Below are 20215 nucleotides of genomic sequence, written 5' to 3'. Positions count from 1 at the left end.
AGTGCCCCTGGACTGGCTTGCGCGGGTGGCACATAAAAGACACCATTTCGAGCGTGGCCGTTTTCGTGCGGGTGACACGTAAAAGCACCCACTACACTCTCTGAGTGGTTGGCGTTAGGAAGGGCATCCAGCTGTAGAAACTCTGCCAAATCAGACTGGAGCCTGGTGTTGCCATCCGGTTTCACCAGTCCTCAGTCAAATCGTCCAACCCATGCTAGCATGGAAAGCGGACGTTAAACGATGATGATGATGATGATGATGACAGCAACACTTTCCTTTTGCATTGTTATACTAGAAATTTAGCATCTATAGTTTCAGGTTCTAATACAAACCACTCCAGTACTAAATTCTCTTAGACATGCATATAATGTAGCACTTTATGCCTTTAAAATTCAGTGAAAGTAGAAATGAGTTCTACAAACTGCATTGTGTAGATATCTTTTTTTCAGTATGGCTGATGTAGCTAGTCATTTTAATTTTATCAATGTAAGACCATAATGACTTCAACATCTAAGCAATATTAATTATGCTTAATTAGTATTGAAAATGTTCTTAGAATTAAATGAATTTTCAGTATTACTACTACTAGCCTTTGTCAAATCCATTTAAGATTGTACCCCTCTCAGCTATCTATACTCTTTGTTTACCAACCCTTTGAACCTATGAAGTAAGCTTTTACATGGTTGCTCATCCTGCTAGAAATAAGTAAATTTCCGTTAAATTACAACCTACCTTAATAGAAGAAAGGCAACATTAGATTAATACACTTCTAGATATACTATATCTGAAAAAAGCTTAGGGACATCATGTCTGGAGTAGTTTCTTTATTTTTTTATATGAGTTAGTCAGAAAAAGAAGGGCAGTATTCATGACTGTTTTCATCATTTCTAAGACTGGTGAAAGGAAGTTATCCTTGCATTGGAAACTAGGTTTAAATGCTCGCAACAGCGCACACTCTATTAAAGGTAGCCAAAGTCCAGGTGGTAGAATTGAACTAGATGACATTTTAAGCCAATATGTTTTCTGGATCAATGCTAACCCAGGTACTAAACAACCTCGTTTTTTTTTGCTTTTTTTTTTTGTAGTGGTAGAGGATGTTATGTTTATGAAACAGGTCCCCTTTGTATTGTATGTTAATCAAAAATGTTAGAGATTATTACTAGTATGTTCTTTGTCAATACATTGATCATTTTATAGTCTTGTTTGTATTGTTTTATTTGAAGAAATATTAAAATCTAACTTTCTAAATATGTTTTCTTTTTTTTTTTTAAATTCTTTACAGGTGAAAGTAGTAAAGTTTTCCTACATTTGGACCATAAATAATTTTAGTTTTTGTCGAGAAGAAATGGGTGAAGTATTGAAAAGCTCAACCTTTTCTGCGGGAGCTAATGACAAATTGAAATGGTATGTTGATTTCAAACCATTTTTATGGGTTCGTAATATAATTGTCATTCAATAATGGCAATCATCATCGTTTAACGTCTGTTTTCCATGCATTCATGGGTAGGATGGTCGACAGGAGCTGGCCAGGTAGAAGACTACTCCAAGTTACTGTGTTTGTTTTGGCAAGGTTTTTATAGCCAGATGCCCTTCCTAACACCAACCACAGGCAGATTTTCCATGGTTGGATGCTTTTCCTTCTGCCAACCCTCACCTGTTTCCAAGCAAGGGAATATTTCTCAGAGATGGACATGTTTTCACAGAAGACTGGAAATGAATGACATTGCTTGTGTGATGAGGACACTCATTTACAACTATTGCACAATCAAGACAAGGAAACAGCCACACATACATGCACATGACAAGCTTCTTTCAGTTTCCACTTAACAAATCCATTCACAGGGCTATATTTAAAGACACATGCTCAGGCTGCTGGGCAGTTGATCTGAACCTGGAGCTTTTGTCAATAACATCTCTATTTCCGTGCCGATGGCATGTAAATAGCACCAGCGTGATCGTTACCAACATCGCCTTCCTGGCACGTGAAAAGACATTCGAGCGAGATCGTTGCCAGTGCTGATGGACTGGCCCCTGTGCAGGTGACACGTTAAATACACCATTTTGAGCGTGGCCAATGATCGTTACCAGCATCGCCTCTCTGGCACTTGTGACTGGCTCCTGTGCAGATGGCATGTAAAATACACCACTTCGAGCATGGCCGTCGCCAGTACCGCCTGACTGGCGCTCGTGCCGGTGGCACGTAAAAGCACCCACTACACTCTTGGAGTGGTTGGCGTTAGGAAGGGCATCCAGCTGTAGAAACTCTGCCAAATCAGATTGGAGCCTGGTGTCGCCTCCTGGTCCACCAGTCCTCAGTCAAATCGTCCAACCCATGCTAGCATGGAAAGCGGACGTTAAACGAACGAACGATGATCTTAAAACTGTTGGACAGTATTTTACATTAAGGATCCAGCAAGAGGTTTTCATTTGTTTGTAACTGCTTACTCATTTCTTAGTCAACAGGAAATTATAAGATTTTAAACTGTTGCTGCTATTATTCCTTCTTCAATTGACTGACAATATAATTTTCAATATTTTTCAGGTGTTTACGGGTCAACCCTAAAGGACTTGATGAAGAAAGTAAAGATTACCTTTCTTTATATTTATTATTAGTTTCTTGCAACAAAAGTGAAGTTAGGGCTAAATTTAAATTCTCTATTTTAAATGCCAAACGAGAAGAAACTAAAGCAATGGGTAAGTGGTCTTCCTCTGTTTACATTACCTGTTTGTAAGCTTGCTATCTTGGTTTTGAATTTTTAAACATACTTCTCATAATATTTGATGATTTTTGTTCTTGCTACTACTTTTTTGAACTATACTGTTCTCTGTCTCTTGACTACTTAGGGGTGAACATTTAACCTATTTTCTCCATAGTCTGTGTATTTTTTTATATTGCAATTGACATTCGCTGCTTTAAAACTGATAATGATAGTTGCTTTGATGAACATTTCAGCTTTCACATTTATATTCCAACATTTATAAAGATTTATGTTCTGTCTTTGAAAAACCGTTATGGATGAAAATAAAAGATACATACACATAACAGTGGCTTTAACTTTGTAACACTAAATTTATAATGCTTTATTGTTTGTTATTGCAGAAAGCCAAAGGGCATATAGATTTGTGCAGGGAAAAGATTGGGGATTTAAAAAATTCATTAGACGAGATTTTTTAATGGATGAAGCCAATGGACTTTTACCTGACGACAAGTTGACAATATTTTGTGAGGTAACTATTTGAAAATAAATTTGTTAAAATTAATTTTCAATTAAAATGTTCAAGCATAGTTTTAATTGTTTAATAGAAGTGACAGTCTAAAATTTTTATTTCGGTACAGTTTTAAATTAGTTTCTTTCAAACACCTTCCTACTAATCTGTTCAAGTTTTCTTTAAATAGTTTCTTGGCCTTAATTTATGAATTTAAATGTTTGTTGGTTTTTGTCTGCAAAGTTTTTTAAGTTAAGTTTAAATTAGGAAAACGTCAAAGAGAAATTGAATTTTTAGTGTAAATTTTTTTTTTACATGCCAAAAAATTTGTTTAGTGTTATATAATAATGATCATTCATGAGCACATATGTACTCGGACATCATTCGAGTTATAAAATATGTTAGATTATGAATTTTTTTCTAAATGTGGTTGATTGCTAGCAATGTAAGAAAGAGCAAATTCATTTTTAAAAATTACACTTTTATTTGTTAATTATTAACTTGTATTTTGCTTTTTAAAATACTAAAATAAATGTTTGCTTTTTAGGTGAGTGTAGTTGGGGATACAGTAAATGTTTCTGGACAAAGTAATTGTACACCTGTTAAGGTGCCTGAATGTCGGCTGAGTGATGACTTAGGTGGTTTATTTGAACGGTCTTCTTTTAGTGATGTTACGTTATGTGTTGGTGGTCGAGAGTTTCAAGCACATAAAGCTATTTTAGCTGGTAAGAATTACTTTTCTGAAGTTATTACTGTTGAACTTTATCATCATTTTGGGGTTGATTAAATAATTACTTGTCACATATTGGGCCAATTAAATTTTACTCTACTCAAATTTGGTGCTTCATTTTGTTGCATTTGCTGTGATACATTATTTTGAAATTTTAATGCTGCAAGATGTACTTTAATGATTTAGCATTTTAAATTGAGCCTTTCTGCATTTGTCAAATGTCATATTCTTATGTTTACTTTTTGAATACATCAACATAGTGTGAAACAGTTCTAATATGAAAAATTTAATGTGTTTCTTTTTCAGCCCGCTCCCCTGTATTTAATGCAATGTTTGAGCATGAAATGGAAGAAAGAAAACAGGTAAATGAAAAAATAGACATCTTTTATAAAATGCTTTATAAAATTTATATATTAAAATTATTTTTGATACCTAATTTGCCAAAACAATGGTTGTGAAGTGAAAGCACTCCTGTTATTGATCACGTGGCCATAGTTGAGATCTCTACTGTCAATGTGGTGTGTATCTGAAGAAGATATCTGGATCTGATAATTCCAGTTTACTTACCCATCTGAAAATCCCTCACATAAAAACAAACAAAAATCTCCTGTCATGTTCAAGTGGCTATTGGTAGGTACAGTATGTAGTCAAAAGAATAATTTCTCTAACGCATAGTATATTTACCCCATGCAAACATGGGGAAAGTAGGTGTTAATTGGTTTATACCCTTCATTTGCAATCCGTTGAATTACAACTTAAAGTTTTGTTGTTTTGATGCAATTAGTTTCAAGTACTGTGCAAAAACAAATTAAATTTACTATCACTGCAAATACTTATTAATAATATTGCAGACATTTGTCTGATTTTGCGAGGACTATTTCATTGCTCAATTAAAAGTGGGTTTCTAGTTTTGATTTAGCTATTAGAAGTAAACTCTTACCTAGTTTCCAAAATTTATTGTTGCATTGGACACCAGTATGACTTTTGTAAGATCAGATCTACTGGAAACTTATTCTCCAAGATTACTCACTAGTGGGTTCTTCCTCTTGACAATTTTTAACACAATATTTCTGCATGTGGTATCAGCAATGCATTTCAACAGTGCCAGGCATACAAATTGAGTTAAACTGCATGCTTATGAGCTCCATCTTTCTCTCATTTCTTGAATTAGAATCTGCCTGTTAAATCATACCATCATATCATGTCTAATAGAACTTTCCCTGATGCCTTCTATCAATGCTTGTGTCCTGTTGTCTTCAACAACACTCTTTTCTATGTAGGTGATATCATCCTTCATTTCTTCCTGCCCTTTTTTGCATACAAGCTTCATCTTCATGACTAGTGATATCCAAAATAATTATCTCAATCTTATTTCCTTCTGCAGCATCAAGACAATCACTACACACACACACACACACAATCCATGCCTGCACAGATAACATGTTAAAAAAAATGATGCTTATGTACATACATATACAGCTTAATCATTACTTGTGTGTGTCTCTCTCTCTCTCTCTCTATATATATATATATATATAACATACTACTTATATAAAAAATAAAAACCTTGCATCCTCTCCTCTTAAACGTGAACAGCACATAATTAGAATGTTCAAATTTCTGCAAATGCTAGGATTCACCATAACTAGCAGTCTCATTTCCTCAACATTACAAAAGCTACATCACAGTTACACTTCATCTTTGGGACTAGAAAATACTTCTTACAGTTAGTATTCCTATACAAAGCTCAAGAAATAGCAATGAAATCTCCCTTTTATCACACACTCTACATACAAATATCCTCGATTGTGTCCGAAAGAAAGGGCCACCAATTTCATGGATGAAATCATTCACTAGCACACTTCAACCTCTGGCTTAGAGATGTGCCACTTCTATCTCTGCTGCAGTGGTTACAGTTCTTCAATGCTGGCTGATCTTCTGCCATCTTCACTTAGACCCACTTGACTTACCCATTTCTCCTCTCATCACTTATATTGTTCCTCAGACTGGCCACTTTACTCACTCAATTGTCTTGAGGTTGTCAGCCTTCTAGATTGTTTTCCCTGCCCATTTCTTTCCTGCAAGGGTTCAAGAACGTTGACTGCATGTGCCTCACTGATCTCCAAGACCTGTGAAGGTCACAAACAGCCCCATTCACTCACACCAAACTATTAAAAAATTTACACATTTGACAAACTACAAAATCATCATCGTCTCGGATGATGATTTTGTAGTTTGTCAAATGTTTAAATTTTTTTCTTCTCAAATTTGTTTGTCTCAGTTTACTTCATAGTCTTAGATTGTTATATAGTAAATGCATCTCATCACAAATGTTGCTCTTTCTCTTCATTTAGTTTTGGATTTTATTGTCCTATGACTTATTCTAATGCATGAATTATAATACACACAACTGCTACATAAACTCCACACATTTAACTGCATTTGAGAACCCTTTATCTACATTTCTTTTGTATAGAAAGATATTAGTCAACAAGGAAGCTTCTGCTTGGTCATACAATCTGCTACAAATAGCCAAATCTCTCATACCATATTGTATCATCCGAAAAATTGTAAACCTCATAGGCTTGTCCTTTCCAGATGTTGGTGCCACCTAAAATGCACTTATGCTGGCGCTGCATATTAGGTCTAATCAATAAGTATCCGAGTCTGTTGCCATAGTAATGAAGTTAAAGTGAAGCTGCTTGGCACAGACTGACCTTGGATTCTGCTGTACATGTGCACTAAGTTTTAACGTTCTAGCTCACTTTCGCTGTTTACATCAGTGCTTGGAAGGAACTTGTGTAGTGATTGTTTTGACCATGACAGCGAAAGTTGTAATGGCGATACCTGCTCAGAGGCCTACACAAAGTTGCAGAAAGTATATGGAGAGGAGTATTTGAGCCACACACAAGTGTGTGTGGTTCAGACATTTCGAAGATGGCTGAAAAAATGTTGATATTGATGAATGTTCTGGGAGACCTGCAACCAGCAGAATTGAGAAAAACAGTGCAGATGTGCATGCAACTGTGAGGGGAAATTGTCAAATCACCATCTGTGAGTTATCAGAGGATGTGCAGGTTAGTTATGGTTCAGTTCAGTCCATTATCACTGAAGATTTGGGTACGAGATGCATGCCTGCCAAGTTTGTGCCAAACTGTTTTCAGCTGACCAAAATGACACTCAGGTTTCAGTTGCACAAGATCTTGATTGTGTTGAGAACAATGGAAACTTTTTGAAGGCCTCTGAGTAGGTACCGCCAATCTTTTGGCAAAATTTGATGCAGATTCTCTGCTCAACTTTCTCTGTCATGGTCAATGCTACGATCACACACTGCAAATGTTCCTTCCAAACATTGCTGTAAACAGTGGAAATGAGCTAGAAAGTTTAAACTTAGTATACATGCACAGCAGAGTTCAAGGTCAGTCTGTGCCAAGCGGCTTCATTCTGCATGCTTTCATCATCATCATCATCATCATCATCATACATCCGTTTTCCATGCTGACATGGGTTGGGCGGTTTGACTGGGGTCTGGGAAACCAGGAAGCTGCACCAGGCCCCAATCTGATCTGGCGATGTTTCTACAGCTGGATGCCCTTCCTAACACCAACCACTCCAAGAGTGTAGTGGGTGCTTTTTGCATGCCACCAGCACAAGGGGCCACAGGAGCTAGCATCGACCACGATCGGATGGTGCCTTTTACGTGCCACTGGCATGGAAGCCAGTCAAAGCGGCACTGGCATCAGCCACGTTCAGATGGTGCTTTTTATGTGCTACCGGCACAGGGCTCACAGCTACAATTTCCATTTGATTTGATTTTGATATTGCTGATGTTGATGTCTTTGACTCGGCATTGGCCACGTTTGGATGGTGCTTTTTACGTGCTACCGGCACAGGGCTCACAACTACATAGCTTTGTTATTATGGCAACAGTCTGGATGCTTATTGATCAAACCACATATATGAACCCAACATACTCTCTAAAGTCGTTGGCCTTAGGAAGGGCATCCAGCTGTAGAAACAATGCCACAACAGACAATTGGAGTCTGGACAGTTCCTTGTCAAACCATCCAACCCATGCTAGAATGGAAAACGGATGTTAAACTATGAAAATGATGAACTAGAATGCTTCGATTTGGTTTGCTTGATCAAGACTAACTTAGCGTTAGCAACAAAAAATAAGTTGCTCATATTACTTTTTGTTTCAACATATCTAACAAATATAGATTGCTTATTAGGTATCAATTATAACTTGTCATTAGCTTTCACTTCTCTTTCATTTTTCTCATCACAACTGATTGTTAATTTCATGTTGACACTGGTAGCATTTTGTATTTAACTGCTTTTTGAAAAATATTCGATTAAGACTGTGAACATAACTGAGCTGTACATAAATGTTAACATTTTACATTCTTTGCAACCATTAATCATTGGTTGGTTTCTGTTGGCTGTGACAATACCATCAAGTACATTAATTACATCTAATCATTTTTAAATTGCATATTTGATCCATTTGATACCAACCTGCATGAGATTGTCTGGTATTGTGATACAAAAAGCTTTTTGTTTAAAGTGTTCATTAATATTTAAATTGAAATCTCTCAAAATAATTTTATGAAGAACCTTTTGCTATGTTCCAAACACTGGCTTAAAGTTATTTCTTGAAATCCCTTAAAATTTTTGAATATCTTCAAAATTAGTGGAATGTTGTATGCAGTGTATTTTAGTAGAAATATGGTCATAAAGTGTAAACCCTTGGCTATTTTTGCTCATGAATGCTCATTTAATTCTATTTCATTAAAAATTTTTTCTCATTTCATATTTACTTATTGTCAGTACCTGTATTAATTACATATTATTTCATCATGTAAGCCATATGAGATGTTTTGCAGAGGTTTTAGCTTTCTTCCGTCTAAGAGCCTCTTATTTAAGAATCTTTTCAAACACTGATGTGTTTTAAACATTTGGCTGGTATTTGAAATGAAAGGAAAACAAAAATATGGTTGTTTTCTAACAATTTGGTCTAAAATATAGCATTTCTTCTTAATGCTGTAATTATTACAACCTATGATTTAACTTGGTTCATGATTCAAATTTTCAATGTAGTCTACATTTTCAAAGGGGTCAATGAGAAAAATCTAAGGTATGGTTTCGAAATATTAGGTGCAGGAGTGGCTGTGTGGTAAGTAGCTTGCTTACCAACCACATGGTCCTGGGTTCAGTCCCACTGCGTGGCACCTTGGGCAAGTGTCTTCTACTATAGCCTCGGGCCGACCAAAGCCTTGTGAATTGATTTAGTAGATGGAAACTGAAAGAAGCCCATCGTATATATATATATATATATATATATATATATATGTGTGTGTTTGTGTGTCTGTTTGTCCCCCCAGCATCGCTTGACAACTGATGCTGGTGTGTTTACGTCCCCATAACTTAGCAGTTCGGCAAAATAGACCAATAGAATAAGTACTAGGCTTACAAAGAATAAGCTCTGGGGTTAATTTGCTCGACTATAAAGGCGGTGCTCTAGCATGGCCGCAGTCAAATGACTGAAGCAAGTAAAAGAGTAGTCTAAAAATGTAAGTTCAAAAAGTACTTAAATGTTATAGCAAGTAGTGAATGTTTTTGATCATTACAATCTAGCAAGTAATAAAACAGTTTTGTTAAGTGCATAGTGAAGTGTATGTTTTAACACAACTGATAAGATGCATAAGTGTTATATTTCAGAAGGTGGTGAACGGTTCTTTTAATAATAGCAAAGCTTTTTTATGAGTATTACATGCTGGTGGTGTGTTACATGCTTGCTTTTGTTTAGTAGCTAAAACATGCTGAAAATATAAGGGCATGAAGATGTACTCTTATTCCAGTTGTAGAACTGAGGTCAATTAAAAAAATATAGGGAATTGAGGTATAAGAATTCTAGAGAGGAAGTACAAGGAAGATGAAACTGGATTAACAAGTCTTTTGAGTTCATATATTCCTTTATTTTAACTTGTTTCAGTCACAGGAGCACTGCCTTGAAGGGTTTAGTTGAACAATCACCCTCCACTAGTCTGGTGCATTTGACTTTGACTCCTTTATGAAATTGCTTATAGGAATGTAAACAAACCAACACCAGTTGTCAAGGGGTGGTGGGGGACAAACACGGATTGTGTGTGTGTTTGTGTGCATGTATATATATATATATATATATATATATGTATATATATGCACATATGTGCACATACAGAGAGAGAGCGAGGCTTCCACACAGTTTCTATCCATGAGCTTCATTCAAAAGGATTTGCTGGGCTAGGGTCAGGAGACACTTGCCAGAGGTGCTACTTAATGAAAAAAATTTTAAGAAGCCAGAGTAATTAAAATGAAGGAGAGCATGTTAGGTAGTTTATTTTGTAGATATGACCCTATAAGACTGAAGAAAGAGAGAGAAAGATTTTTTTTTTTGACAGTTTACTCTAAACATTCCATGTCTTTTGATTCTGTTTTAGAACCGTGTGGAAATAACAGATGTAGACCATGAAGTAATGCGAGAAATGTTACGCTTTATTTACACTGGTAAAGCACCAAACTTAGAGAAAATGGCAGATGATCTTTTAGCAGCAGCAGATAAAGTAAGTTTATTTTTGTTTTATACATATTTTGAATATTTAGTTTCATGCCAACTCTAGTCCAATTGACCCATGATCAATGGCATTCTGACTATAACAATGCTCTCATCATTTCAGACATAGTTTATCATGAGACTACACTATCCAATATATTTCTTTTTATTTCTTAAATATCATAGTATGATTTTAGAAAGATTTGGCTGCTATTCCTAGCAGGTCAAGTGATTATGTAGAAGCTATAGAAATTCAAATTGGCTTATAGAAATTCAAATTGTTAAAAGCAATTGATTCTTCTTGTTTGTTTGAGTTATGCTGTCTGGGGACTGGCATGTGAAAGAATAGCCTCTGTGTGTTGCAAAAGACAAGGAAAAGAGGTTGAAGCAGGATTTGTTCTTTGGCCTCGTAAAACCATCATCAGTAACAACTACCAAATAGATCCCATGTGTTGGAAGGATGTCATGTGAGTGGTGCAAAGGTGACCTCCATCAGGAATAGGAAACAACACCAACAAATGGTGGACACAGTCACAAACTGTTATTAGTGCTTGCCTTCATACTACTACTACATATCTGACTGAATGATTCAGGATTTTAATCAAACTCCAGTTATTGATAGCTGTGTTTTACACACATTGAAGTATTTCATAGATGTAGCCCTGACAGAGCATCATAGGTTGTCAGTCCCAACTGACTCAGTTTTTCTGTAACTTTAAAATATCGACTGACTACTTACACATAATTGCATGTGTGTACGTACACACGCACTTGTCACAAACAATGCCCTTCTGATAAGCTGTATTCAAAATAAAAATTTTCAAGACCCATTTCTTTTACACATCTAATCACCCAGATACTGACACAAATGAAAATTAGTTAATGCCAAAAGCTGCTTTAATACAAGCAGCTTACATATTCACTAAAGTAGTTGTTGCAACACACATTCCATTAAATCTCAACTTATTTGATAGTGTATTAAATTTTATACAAATTGTCTAAAAGTGTAAGGAACAAAGTAACCATCTCTTCCACAAACAGTAAATTTGTTTGACTCCCTGCATCATGCTTTAACCTCTCATCACCTTGTTTAAAGTGTCCACTCTTTCTCTTTCAAAGGGGCTATTAAGTTTTGCAGTTTACAAAGTGAACTCGTTAGTACTGGTTCTGCAAAAGAAAAAAAGAAACTCTGTAAAGTGGGCAGCATAAAGGATGTCCAGCTTTAGAAATGCCAAATGCAAGATGTATCCTCTGATCCATTAGATCCTTTCATAATATATAGTCTATGCAAGCATGGAAAGTGGATGTAAAAAGATCTCTCTCACACATCTAAAAGTGTGCATCTGCATATTCTGGACTGCATTGCTCAAAAAAAAAAAAATGCTGTTCAGTCATTGCACAACACTGAGCTGTGCTATTGTTTTTTCCATGTTTATTGTTTTCTTTATTAACATACCTGCTTAGACAATTTTTGATTCTCTTGACAGTGTGTCTTATGAGAGAGACTGAAAGGGCATAGTTTGTCTGGTAATAAGTAGAACTTAATCACTGATTTTTTTTCTTGAACAATTTGAAATGTCAATAGTATAATTCCTACTAGGTTTTCCTGATTTCATAGCCAGAAAAACAACCTTTGGTATTATACCTTCTTTGGATATTACAAATAAAATGTGAACTACCAAATTAACTTTCAACTGTTTGGCATGGTGTAAAAAGCAGCATATAAGATTTGATAAATGAACATTTTGCTAGCACAGAATGCAAATAAACATGCATTTTGAATTAAGTATGGATCGACCCAGAACCTTGTGGTTATGAAGCAAGCATAACAATTCAGCCATATTCACATGCTGACACCTCTCTTGTGTCATGACATATTCACGCCGTTGATGAATCATGGCTTGTTCCTCCTCCATTTATTTCTGTCTCTCGCAACATCACCCAGGTCTTTCTCGCTCTGCACGTTCATTCTCTGCCTTCCTCTTGCTCTCCTTCCCATCAACTCAGTCTCCACCATCCATATGTTAGCACTGACCAGATGTAACACTTCCAATAGTCTTTTCTTGACTTCCATTCCGATTCCCTTTGCACAAAAAATGCTCCTCATATCCACAAAAGTCTTCTTTGCTAATCCAATTCTGCACTTGATGTCCTTATCTGACTTTCCATCAAATGTTATCCAACTTCCTAGATATAAGAAACTGTCCCTCTGCTCTATCCCAGTTCCATTCACCGTCAAGCGACATGTGGGGTACCTGTGCTTTCTTGGTACAGACCACTGAGAAGGTTTTCTGGCAGTTAATCAATCTAAGCTTTCCACTCTCCTCAGTCATGATATTAATCAATCCCTGAAGCTGCTCTTCTGTGTCCGCAAACAAAGCTGTATCATCTGCATACCTCAGATTGTTATAATTCCTTTCCCCCAGTTGTAGCCCTGCAGTTGTCTTGATCTTGCTTAGAGCTTTCTCACTATACAGGTTGAATAAATCAGGTGACAAAATACAACCCAGCTGGACGCCTTTCTGAATGGCAATCCATTCGCCCAATTTTCCATGCACTCTGATGGCTGCTTTCTGGTCCCAATACAAATTTCGAATCCTCCTTAGATCTTTCCCATCAATCTCGAGTTCTTGACACAATCAAACGCCTTCACATAATCAATGAAACATGTACAGGTCTTTGTTTCTCTATACACTTTCCTACCAACAGCCAAGCACATATCACTCAAGGGAGGTAACTTCCTAAAAAATTGTATACTTTATGTGGCGTCTCAGCACGACTGCAGGCCAATGACTGAAACCATTTAATATAGTGTGTGTATTCCTCCGAGAGGGATATGTCCTACGTACTCCTGAAAGTCACGTGGAGCTAAATCAAACTATTATAGTTATATTTGGGGATTGTCATTTCCCTTTTTGTTTTTTTGCCAATAAACACATGCCCTATTTATTTGGTCTTCACTGCAGATCAAATAAATAGTGCATGTGTTTATTGGCAAAAATAACAAAAAAAAAAAAAAAACTATCCTTCCCAAATATAATATCTGTTTCAATATACAATTTCACACCAAGTATCATGCAATAGAAATACACACACACACACACACATATATATATATAAACAAGGGGGATGAGGTGAAGAGGTCCTTCGATTACATTATCTTACAATTGTTTTATTTGAATTCAATTTCATGAATAATACTTATATTATGCAATAGTATATGCAACTATTCATGAGATTTTATTGAAATTTGACTCTTCAGCATTATGTATAAAAGTTATTTGCTGTAGTTACTAGTTATCAATAATTTATACCTGTATCAAATTGGGCATGGTTACACTTGCATATTACAAGCTAAACAAAGCAAACTCTGGTTTGAATTAATTGGTCAAGAACAAGGGTTCTCAACCATTTTTTACTTTGGACTACTTTGATTGCTACTTTATTCTGGTGAACAGCTATAGCCATTCGATGTTTAAGAACTAGTTTTATACATACTTCTTTCAAAATTCCTATTGTGTTCTTCATGCATTAACTTGTGTAGGTTGAACCATGTAAAATGCTAGAGAAAGAAATCTAGCATTTTCTTGCAATGCATACCAGTACATATACCTAAAACAAAATGATTTTAAGAGTCCTTAAAATACCATTGTGGGTCCCCAATTTATTTTGTTGCATGGACTCCTAAAAATCTTATATGGGACCTTGGTTGAGAACCACTGGTCAAGAAGAATGATGAATAAAAAAAAAATGAAAAGTATACAAAAAAGAAAACACGTTTTTATTTATGGGCAAAATAATAAGTTGTAGGTTAATGATTTCTCAATCAAATTTTCAAGTGCATAGAATATTCTTTTATAAAAAATAAATGTAGATATACTGGTACTTCAGCAGACATTTTCATAAAGATACCAAAATTTAAAAGTTCATAGTTCAAAATAATTCCTTCTATCAAATGAGATGTACCCCTGAGGGTTAACACCTGAATGAAATTACACACACCCACACACACACACACACAAAATGTAAGTGCAGTATGGTCAAATGATTAAGAAATTTTGCTTTGTGCCCATAAGATCTTAGGTTCAACTCTGCAAGGCATCTTGAACATGTTGCAGGCTTTTTGTGTTGAAAGCCAATGTTTTACATCTGCATGAGTTGTCTGTTCTTTGTTTACATCTTATTTAAACATATTTTATTTCCACAATAATTTAATACCTCTTCCCAATAATCCTCTGTCATTTTAGCTTTTCTTTTTATTGGCATTTCAGTGCAACACATTATGTAAGTATATTGAAAGCTTATTTGGGCCAATTTGATAAATCAATTGTTTTAACTTTTCAAAATGTATTACATAGTCTGAAACTTTCATTCCTCTCTGTAATTACTTTTCAAAAGACTTATTCAAGAATTTAAGATATTTAACAAAATTATATTATATTAAATCAGTTAAACTTAGAGGACATTTCTTTGTTCTCCATCAAATTTATCAAATATAAAAGCTACATTACAGAATAAGCTGACATTCAAAATATTGTTGAGAAAAGAAAATTGAATGCCAGATACTCAGTAGCCATCCAGATTTCCTATCTTGGTCCGTATCTCATTTTCTTAGTATGTCTCTCTTTTGTCATAGTGTGTGGTTGTTTCTTAGTGTAATATTACTTTAGAACACTTTAACTGTCCACATTCTGTGTTTTATTAAGTTTTCAATTTTTAAAAGTAGATCTCATCAAGCACATTCAATTATAATTCCTGATGCTATTTATATGTCAAGGGATTTTTCCTTTTTAACTTGGTAGCAAAGAAAAAGTACTATTTCATGATAGAGACTTGTAACAAAAGAAAGTTATAGTGGCACCCTACATCAGCATTTTATGTTTACTTTTCCATGCTGACATGTGTCAAATAGTTTTCCTGAGGTTTTATTTTACAGCTGGTTGCCCTTCCTGTCAACAACTCTTAATACCTATTTTAGAACCAGCACTATTTAGATTAATAATAAAACTAAAGTATTAAATATTGAAGATAATTGTAGAAACTGTCATAGTCCATAAATTATTGCTTAAATGAAAGCTGAATGTCTGGTTTGGTAATTATTTTGAGCTGACACCTGTCTGTAATTGTCTAACAAAAATATCCAACAGTTTACTTGGGTATTTGGAACCTACTTTTTAAAAATCTTTATTTTTAATGTTCATGTTTTAACAATTTCTCATCAGAAGTACGCTTTCTGTTTCTTTTTCTTTCTAGTATGCTCTTGAGCGATTGAAAGTAATGTGTGAAGAAGCACTTTGTTCCAGCCTCACCATTGATAGTGTCTGTGAGATACTAGTCTTAGCAGATTTACACAGTGCTGACCAACTCAAGACACATGCCATAGATTTTATAAATAGGTGTGTAAGAAGTTTAAATTATTTTCTAAATTTTTCATTATTTGTTGGTATTTGTGAATGTAGTCTCTAAAATTAATGAAATTTGATTTTAACTTTGTTGTTTACATGGCACACACAATCATTTTCTCATAACCATTTTCAGGATATTCTTATTTCAATTGTTAGAATTGAACTGTATTTTCACTTCAGTCACATGCACTGAAAATTTCTCTGTTCCTACTCAGATTCTCAGTGCAGTTATCAGGATTACTTTTTTCACTGAGAAATTGACCTAAAATGTGTACCCAACAAAAATTTTCATGTATGTTAGTTGAAGTGAGTGCAGGTAATGAGGATTTTTTGATGGGGTGGAGGAAATATTAAAATACTATAATATTTTTAAAAATGTTATCCATGTCTGAATAGACTTAAAAATATGGAAAATTAAACTCTGGAAGATGAATGATTAAAACTATCAGTATCTCTTTATTAAAGGAACCATAAACATCTAAATTGATAATCTCTAGATGGTACAAGCATGGCTGTATGGTAAGAAATTTGCTTCCCCTATGTGGCCATGGATTCAGTCTGACTCTGTGGTGACTTGGGCAAGTGCCTTCTATGAGAGCCTGGGAGATGACCCTACTAAGCTTTGTGAGTGAATTTGGTAGACAGAACTGAAAGAAGCTCATTGGGTGTGTGTGGTCCAGGGCAGCTTTGATTTAGATGAACTAAAGGCTTTTAAGTCATGATGATCTCATTTGTTTTATGCCGAAATGTATAGAGGACTACATTATCTAGTGTATCTTTTCTTATTAAGATGGTAGAATGTTGTTTGAGGTAAGTTTGGCTGCTATTTTTAGCAGGTCGACTGATCAGTAAAGAAGTCTCTTTACTGGATCAATCCAACCCATGCCAGCCTGGAAGATGGATATTAAATTATGACTGATGACAATGATTAGACCCTTTAAATTAATGACAATAATGGTAGAGATTCTGAAGAAAACGTTGAATAGGGTCAAACATAGAGCTGTGCTTATAGAGGACATGTCTGCAGACAGTGTGAAAACAAGTGTAAACAACTTCAAGTTATTTATGGTAGTATGATATTTGGATTTAATAACCTTGATGGTGTTGATATTCTTTTCAGTACTTTTTCTGATGTAAGGTAACAAGTGGATGAAAAGTTAAGTATATTTGAAATGGTGTTGTGTGACTCTGTTAAATGTAAACTTCTGCAATATAAAAATTATCTTTAAATAGTTCTGTTTTTTTTTTTAACCATTGTGTTTATGTTTCATGTATTTTGTCTTTTATTGGTTAATGTATTTGATTGAACTTAGCAGTGTGTATTTCATTGAATATATATACATAAATGTTTGTTTATTTTTTTAGCCATGCTACAGATGTCATGGAGACAACTGGCTGGAAGACACTCATACAGAGTCATCCACATCTAATTGCAGATGCTTTTCGGGCACTTGCAAGTCAACAGTCACCACCATTGGGTCCACCACGTAAAAGAGTGAAGCAGTCGTAAAATTCAGCTACATTAGACTCCTGCTCTTTCCTGCAGTTTATACTTCAACACTTACTCTTGACCTCATGGAAGCCATTGTTTGCTAAATCTTTTTCCCTGTTCATCACAATTTCTTCAGAATTATTGAGCATTTATTACTGCTGTCTCCAAAATGAAGTCATCTTATGATTTTATATTTTTGCTGCTACTTCATGGCCACCACTGTCTTATCAAAATAACTGCCTTATTTTTAAAAGTCTGCAGCATTTCATCTTAAAATTTGTCAAATTGGATATCATGCAGTACAAAATAGGATTGTGATGTAACAGTTTGAATAAAAGCGCAGTTTTATGGTGAAAATGGATGAAAATCTGAGGAGTATCATATGGAAAAAGATGTGTCAACCTCACCAACCCAGTGTGAGTTGTCATTTTCATGGCCTCACTAAGTTTCTGCTCCTAGAAACGTTTTAAAGCACCAGATAGTCAAAGAGTAGAATTGGTATCTCTGATTTTTACAGAAGCGAGTACTCTAACATTTCTACAAGAGTTACTGGCTGTTGGAGGTCCTGTTTATATTGACTGTTGTTTCCACCAAGTCATTTATTTATTAAAAACAAAAATAAAAAATATATATAAATACATAGAGAAACACAGACTGACTGATATACACATACGTACAAATGTACATACACCTGTTAAAAAAAACAAAAAAAAAAGACAAAAATCCCCCCAAAAACACTTCATGTCTGCCTTTTCCATCTTAACTTCAAAGCTACACCTATTCAGTAGTTTCTGTACTGATTCCTTGTGAAAGCTAACCGGCAAATGTCTAACCTTGTTGGAAAAGTTTGGCATGATAGAAGAACCATTGCATTCTAGTGATATTTATGTAAGTAGTTCAATGAATGTTATGAAAGGAACATATTGTTTTCATAATTCATTTTTGATTATTGAATAAACATTCCTTGGTGGTACTATATTTCCTATATGTTCCTTTGTAATGCTAAAATTCCTTAGTGAAAGTAGTTTTACTTGCTCTGATTGGAGTGAGTAAGCACAACAATGCAAACCAGAAATATATTGTTGCCTTTTCATTTTGTAAAATGTAATACATAGGATATGAATCTGCTTCTGCATAAACGTGAGCATGCCTCTGTGTGTGTATGTATGTGTGTGTGTGTGTGTGTGTGCATCGATAGATGCATGAAAATGTGTATGTAAAAAATATATATACACACACACACACACACACACATATTTGAATATATTTATGTTTGTTCACTTAAATTCTTATCTTTTCATGCTACCATTGTGTTAGACAGGGAGGTATTTGAGGCAGAATTTTTATGACCATGTTCTCTTCCTGTCATTGTTTTTGAAGTAAGGAACTTTATTTTTTTTTACCTATAGGAATTTGACGAAGGTAGACAATCTGTTGATGGGAAATCTCCACAAATTTTACTGGTAGTATCTCATCATAATTCGTAAACATTCATATAAATGTAAACACACAAAAAGTGTCAGTGGGGTTACAGTAGAAGATATTTTCTCAAGTTGCTATGTTATGATATTGAGTGCACATAGACGAGAAGTGAATTTCTTAACTATGTAGCCACTTCTGCCTTTTAGTGTGTGTGTGTTTCTATCTATCTGTCTCTATCTATCTATCTCTCTCTCTGTGCTGTGTATACATATATAATTTATGTACACATACAATTTAACTTCCATGTTTACTCGGTGCAGATGAAAGTGCATTAAGGAAGAATTTCTACAGCCAGAGGCTCTGACAACAGTCTCTACATGTTTTCAAGTGAGGTTATAATCTCCTTGTCTAACGAACAACAGCCTAGACATGCTTTTGCAGTGGAATGCAAGCAAAGGACATTGTATGAACAGTGAGTCAATCAGCAAATGTGTGAAGATAGACGAGATATGAACTCATTTTCTCTTTCTCTCTCTCACGTACAGTTATATATATATACACACACACACACACAACGATCTTTTTCTAGTTTCTGTGTACCTTATTCACTCACGAGGCTTTGGTTGACCCGGGGTTGTACAAGATGATACTTGCCGAAGGTGATATGCGGTGGGCAAGTATCATCTACTACGGCTCCATACTGATCAAACATGTATACATACATACGTATGTATGTACATATACACGTGTGTTTATGTGTGCGTGTATATGAAGTGTATATACACGAGTATGTTAATGAAATATAAATATATCCATTTGTATGTATGTGTGTGTGTATTATAATAGATAAATATATATATATATATATATATATATATATACACACACACACACACACACACACATACATACATACATACATACATACATAGTTATGTATGCACATACACAAAATTATGATCACTAATTATATATACGTGTTTGCATGTGTGGGTGTATATATATACACACACAATCATACACTCACGTTTAGGTGCAGGCATGGTTATATGATTAAGTTTGTTTCTCAGCAGCGTGTCTTCAGGTTCAGTCTCACTGCATGGCACCTTGGGCAAATGTATTCTAATAGAGCTGCAGGCCAACCAGTGCTTTATGAAGGAATTCGATAGACGGAAACTGAAAAAACCCTGTCTTGTGTGTATGTCTGTTTACGAATGTTTATAACTTACGCTGAGCTTCAGTTAGTTACGTCACTATTTGTGGGTGGGTTGTATTCAATCACGTGTTGATGTTTCCTGTCAACAGATCGTCTGATAGCTGGAATATCTCTGAAGTTAAAAATCCTTTACATACCCCCCCCC

General features: G+C 35.1%; 1 protein-coding gene across 2 annotated transcripts in view; it reads left to right on the top strand.

The window, feature by feature from the left end:
• The window catches only part of LOC106881780 (speckle-type POZ protein), a 27724-nt gene extending 9314 nt beyond the window's left edge, over positions 1-18410 (top strand). For both annotated transcript variants that reach the window (XM_014932287.2, XM_014932295.2), the window contains exons 3-10: positions 1283-1404; positions 2543-2694; positions 3101-3228; positions 3755-3932; positions 4244-4299; positions 10423-10545; positions 15789-15931; positions 17306-18410. In XM_014932287.2, the coding sequence (XP_014787773.1) occupies positions 1283-1404; positions 2543-2694; positions 3101-3228; positions 3755-3932; positions 4244-4299; positions 10423-10545; positions 15789-15931; positions 17306-17450 (1047 nt within the window). In that variant the 3' untranslated portion in view covers positions 17451-18410. The remainder of the gene's footprint in view (positions 1-1282; positions 1405-2542; positions 2695-3100; positions 3229-3754; positions 3933-4243; positions 4300-10422; positions 10546-15788; positions 15932-17305) is intronic.
• Positions 18411-20215: the final 1805 nt, after the last annotated feature.

This window comes from Octopus bimaculoides, chromosome 4 (assembly GCF_001194135.2).
Source record: "Octopus bimaculoides isolate UCB-OBI-ISO-001 chromosome 4, ASM119413v2, whole genome shotgun sequence".
NCBI classification, from domain to species: Eukaryota; Metazoa; Mollusca; class Cephalopoda; order Octopoda; family Octopodidae; genus Octopus; species Octopus bimaculoides.
The sequence above is the reverse complement of the archived record's forward strand: the minus strand, read 5'-3'. Positions and strand labels throughout refer to the sequence as shown.